The sequence below is a fragment of the Fundulus heteroclitus genome, unplaced genomic scaffold (assembly GCF_011125445.2).
Source record: "Fundulus heteroclitus isolate FHET01 unplaced genomic scaffold, MU-UCD_Fhet_4.1 scaffold_395, whole genome shotgun sequence".
NCBI classification, from domain to species: domain Eukaryota; kingdom Metazoa; phylum Chordata; class Actinopteri; order Cyprinodontiformes; family Fundulidae; genus Fundulus; species Fundulus heteroclitus.
The window spans coordinates 101,508-107,507 of NW_023396809.1; the positions used below are offsets into that span (position 1 = coordinate 101,508).

Consider the following 6,000-nt stretch of genomic DNA (forward strand, 5'->3'; position numbering starts at 1 on the left):
GCAGGGGGCAAAGTTTTCAACTGCTAGATCAGGGGTCTGAAACCTGCAGTTCCAGAGCCACAAGTGGCTCACTTAATATTATTACACAGTTAAATATTGCCATTTTATTGTTTTTAATTTTTTTTCTGTGCCCCTGTGAAAAAACACTGGCCCCACCTTGGCCCCCCTGGTAAATTTGGTCTGTTTAGGAGTGTCACAACATAACAGAGAATAATGTAGTAAGGTGCTTATTGTACAATGATGATTTGAGGCTTCGTTTTACAGAAATGTGGATTTAGATGTTCAGAGATGATAGTGTGCAGTAAGGCAGTAACATTAAGGTGATTGTAACGTGTGACGGGCTCGTAACAGAGGGGGGATTTCAAAGCGTTGGATTGCAGTCTCCCATCAGGGGGCGATTGCCCTCACAGCTCTTGGGAAGAAGCTGTTTCTAAGTTTATTTGTTTTGGATTTAAGGCTTCTGAAGTATTTACCTGATGGGAGAGGGGCAAACAGAGCATTGCCTGAGTGGGTGGGATCAGTGTGCACCAGGAGTTGTGGATGTAAATTGCCAGACCTCCTGCTTTTGCTTTTTATTTGCATCCGCCGTTCGATCGTCCCTGAACAGAGTGCGCTCCTCCAATCCTACTGCTTCGTCAGGAATGTTGCCATCTAACCACGATTCTGTGAAAATCGCTACACAGCTGTCCATCTTACCTGCAACAATTCTTAGGAAGTTTTTGTTGCCGAGGAATCTTACATTGACCAGAGGGTTAGGGTCAGGGTTAGGAAGTGTTGGTCTGTATGGATTAGCTTTTAGCCGAGTCAGCAGGCCTGCCTGACAGCCTCGCTGTCTCCTTCTTCGCTTTCCCTGTTTCCTTGGCGGATAGAGTGGAGCTTCTGTTGTCCGTTGTTGGTCGGGGTGAATAAAGTCCGGATTCGATGGTCGGTACGGTTTGTATACTCCAGGGTTGGGTCGCAGTTCCAACAGCTCCCCTCTCCTGTATTGTATTAGAGCTGGGAGTGGTGATAACACAAGTAAAAACACAAAAGCAAACAAAATGAACCAAAGTGCCAGTAATTTGTGCCACCATCTTGGAGCCACAGCTGCCCTGGGGCAGACAGGCTCCTCCAGAAAAGGGCACGCCTTCTCTGAGACGTCCTTGTGTAGATCTCAGCTTAGAAAAAGGAAAAACTCAGAGTTAACCTAAACAACTCAGTCGCCGGGTAGTTTCATGGAGTAAGTTGTCATAATTTCACTCAACAATAAAAAAGAGCTTGTTAATATAATTCTTTTATGAGTAAAACAATGTTAATTTGTGGTGTTTACCTGTGATTAAATTGGTTTCCTTTCGAGGGATAATTAAAAAAAAGTTACAAAAAGATTAGACATTCTAATGAAGATAAAATGAATTCACAACGTTAATCAATATTTAAGATAAATATTTGAGTATAAATACAATAAATGCCAAAAATATGTGTGTTTAATTATCTCAAAATTGATGAGAATCAATAACCGTTACAATCAATCCTAACCAAACAATATCTTCTCACCGCTGATTAACGCCGAAGAAGAGATTGCATTACACAAACAACCAGCAGGCAAAATTAAAACAACACCAATTCTAATCTGCAGTATGTCTTACTGATTAAAAAGGATTAAAAACCAGGAAACAAACACTCAAAAACAATATTTAATCTCATTAAAAACCTAATATCTTAATTCTAAAGCTTAATTTTAATCCAGGAGGAAAGAGTGGAAAAAGACTGCCTTACTCAAAGTGTCTTCTAATACAAACTGCATGTAAACTTTACACAAAGTACACTAAATGTACGATACAGACAAACAGAACATCAAACACAAAAAATATTGGGGTAACAGTCGATTGACTCCTTTAGGAAGTCCAGGGAGAAAACTGTCTGCTAGTTATAGGATCAGTCCAGATTTTAAGAGGACGACTAGTCAGATGCAGACATGAGAAGAGTTTCACATCAGCAGTCATTGATTAGTTTAGCATACTCTCACAACATATCTCTAAAATGTTTCCTTTGAGCTTCAGAAGCTCCTCTGAGGTCAAAATTATCACTTTATCCATCCATCCAATGTCTATACCCACTTATCCTTTCTGGGTCACTTAATTTTTTTTGTTTACTTTAGTTAGACTAAGCACTATCATTACTGACATCGTACATTTAGTCATCTGTCTGTGATCTCAATGAATAAATCACAACATTCACATTCAAAGTTTGGCACAACCATCATTATTGAAATTTCTCTTTACTTAAGGATTACTTCAAAGCACTCTGGATCTCTAAGTCAAACAAAACAGGATTAGTCATAAAACTATTTGCCCCGTCTCATCTCAGAGAAACTCTCATGTTCTGTCAGGCGCTCAGATAAACAAACTGGAAAATCACCACCAGGCATGGTCGTAGTTCTGAAATACTGGGCCGGCACTTGCGTGGATAAGAGTTCGCTGTAACCTACTGAGGGACGTTTCTTTAGGTGACCGTTGACACCTGAACTGTGTGCGTGCAACAACATAAAGCCAGTTTTTGCAAGTCCAACTTTAGTACATTGTGACTCTGTCAGTGGAATCTAGGATTATGATGAAAAACTATTTGTTTTCAGGTCACTTAAAACAATATATCTTGAATGAAGATTGGAGAATAGAGGTCTTAATTTAGAGGTTGTATACATGAGGGGATATATATATATATATATATATTATATATATATATATATATATATATATATATTTATATATATATTTATAGATAGATAGATAGATAGATAGATAGATAGATAGATAGATAGATAGATATATAGATAGATAGATAGATATACACAATGTAACATAAATTTTAAGGAGACTTTAAGAATATAAAGAAAAGGTTAATTAATGTACATATATATAGTCCTCTTCACTGTGCACCTATGTATGTCTCTTTCATCTAGATCAGGGGTGTCAAACTCATTTCTATATAGGGCCACTTTGGCGTCATGAAGTCATAAAGGGCCGGTTGCACGTGTATAGACGATACTTTTCATTTCATAATTTCATTCCAGTTCACATAGAAGAATAAAAAACGCACAGTAGATAATATAAAAGTAGCACTCTTAGTCCCAGTTTATACAGTTTATCTTGGAAAAAAAGTTGATATTGGGGTGAGTTACACTTACAGGAGGCACAGTTTTAGCCACTTTATACACTTTAAAGGATATATGCCTCTACTTTATGACACGAAAGTGCCTTTTTTTTGGCTCTTGAGGGCCCGGATAATTTACCTTGACGGGCCGGATTCGGCTCGCGGGCCTTGAGTTTGACACCTGTGATCTAGATAAATTGCTGGTGCGCCAGACTCCTAGCCAGAGAGGGTGCAACCAATCAAAACTTAAAGATGTGGCTTGCAGAGAAACAGTGACCAGCAGATATTCCAGCTTCTTGCTCATTGAAGAGTTCAGTCTTGTGAAACAGTCCTTTGTGCATTCAGGAGTGATGTTGGTTTCTGCACATGATGTATTTGCTGAATCTGTTTCCGCTGAACCTTGTCACGCTTATCTCTTATAATCCCGGCCCCTGCCTGCCGAGCAAAACATTTCTTGTGTTTTTTCCAGCTTTGTCTTTTAATACAAACTGAATAATTGTAATTAGATAACAAAAACTACATTTAGAAACAGTTGGAATTCAACAAAACCGATGCTGTATTCTAGCAATCGCATGTATTTTATGATTATAAAGTGAAACATCACACACAGAGGAAAACTAAGTCCCTAGTTGTGCAGCTATTTTAACTCTTTGTGTACAAGTGCAGAAAATCAAGCTTTTGATCACTAAGCCGATGTGTGACAAGTGAATTTCTCCAATGTGAGATCAATAAAGCTTATCTTATCTCATCTTATCTAATCTTATCTTTTCTTTTCTCCACCAGGTCCAGCTCCTCCTGCAGCCACGGTTGTCATTGTGGTTTGTATCAGCGCCCTGGTGATCATTGTGGTGATCGGCATCTACAGGATCCACGCCACACACCAGGAAGGGTCCAGAGATGATGAGGACGAAATCAAAGATCCAGAGTCAGACTGGGAAAGCGCTGGACTCAACATCACGGTCAATCCCATGGAGGTAACTGGAAGCATTTCAGTTCTTCAGTAGCTTTTACATTTTTTTTCTGATACGATGACTAAAAGGTGTGTACCCCGAGTCTATGATTGGATTTTGGGATCTGTTATTTGTTGTCTAGGCCATAAGAGGACCCCAGGCACCGGGAGAAGCTGTGAGAGGAGAAGAATGTGAGGAGGAGGAGGATGAAGAAGACGATGCTGAGCTGGTGGGAGCATGACGATCGTTGAATCAGAAAGCAGCGATTGAAGAGGAAGAAGAGGGAATTAAAGGAAGGAGAAGAGGTTAACGGGAGGAAGCAGAAGGGAAAGCCTGAGTGGGACAGTTCACGTGTAACATACTAAGCACACACACACAAAAATACTCCTGCATACACACACGCACACACACCGTGGCTTTATTTCTCTCAACTACACACACACACATACACACACACACACATAGACATAAATTCTCTGATAAAATGAATAACAATCTTTTGCTGGAAAAAATACACAGACTCCTCCCATGTTGCCGTTTTTGAAGAAATCTCGCCCCCTGCTGGACAAAGTAAAACATGCAGTATCATTTAGTCAGCTGAAGCGCCACAGTGCTGGAAATCATTGTCCAAGGTGTTTCGTCATTATTCACGCCACAGTCAGTGAGACATTTACACACACATAAAATATGCACTTATGTCATTTCATCTTCAGCGTATGTTGCGCAGACAATCTGAGGTATTTCTTTGCAAAAGTATTCATGCTCTCTGAACTTTGCCACATTCCATTGTTACGACTGCAACCATTTATGTGTTTTTGCTGGTGGGATATATGTGATAGACTGACACAACGTAGCACATAATATTAAAGTGAACACTGCATTGTGTTTTTTATGTGTTACTGTGTCATCTAGATAGCTGTGACTATCTGGACTACATTGAAAATGGGACTTATTGTTGATTTCTTTTAGCAGTGGCTTCCATGTAAAACTTGTCAAAAATATCCTACAAATTTTCACTACTGTGCAAGTAGTGCTGTGTAATTGGTTTTTGTAAATGGGGGATTTTACGTCTATATTAGAGGTGCCAAATAATAATTGATTTACGATTTAAAAGTCGATTAATGGGTAAATTAGATTAAAGTTTGTTGCATACAAACAACTAATAATGACCGCTTACGTCTTCTTTCTGTGTTGAAGAGGGCGCCACCGATCATTCTAAACAGGGCCAGATTAACGCTTTGCTGTACTCTGGGCAACAATATTCAAGGGCCCCATCATCACGACCCCGAAATCACCATAATCTGGCAAAAATACAGAATAGATTACTGTAATAAAGTGTAACTTTACTCAATGCTTCAAATTCTGTGATCATGTGTATTTTGATCTACAAATGTCTAAATGCTCAAAGAACTAGAAATGCACTACATGTCCTCTTGTTATGAACACAAAACACATCAGCATCAGTATAATCTGGTAAAATTGACCCAGTAATGGAGAGGAAATGCCCCCCATTTTAACATAAAATAAATAAAGTAACCACTTTTCAAACCATCCAATGTTTCTTTAACAACACCTATCCCCAATACATTTGGCAAAATACACAATTGTAATTATTAATAATGAAAAAGTGCACGTGTCTCTGTGACATTGTGGTCCTGAGCTATTTTTGATGCTTTTGAAAACAGAAAATGACCTTTCACCCTCATAGTTAGACACAGGCAAGGTTTAAAACCAGTCTTAGTGCAACATAAACATTTGGAAATGTTGTCTTAGGTCCATGAGTCTCAAGAGCTTTCAGCAGCTGTACAGGTGAAGTCTCATTCTCCACAAACTGCTTGACTGAATAAATTAGTCTGACAAGGAAACTATCCAGATCTGCCGGATAGGTGGAGCTCAGCTTAGCAGCTCTTTCATCATCATA

At 39.1% G+C, this 6,000-nt stretch overlaps 1 protein-coding gene across 1 annotated transcript in view; it reads left to right on the top strand.

The window, feature by feature from the left end:
- The window catches only part of clstn2 (calsyntenin 2), a gene marked incomplete at its 3' end in the record, with an annotated part of 96,213 nt that extends 91,416 nt beyond the window's left edge, over window positions 1-4,797 (top strand). Inside the window, 3 exon segments of the mRNA XM_036130931.1 lie at window positions 3,913-4,103; window positions 4,222-4,377; window positions 4,379-4,797. Of these exon segments, the coding sequence (XP_035986824.1) occupies window positions 3,913-4,103; window positions 4,222-4,377; window positions 4,379-4,444 (413 nt within the window).
- Window positions 4,798-6,000: the final 1,203 nt, after the last annotated feature.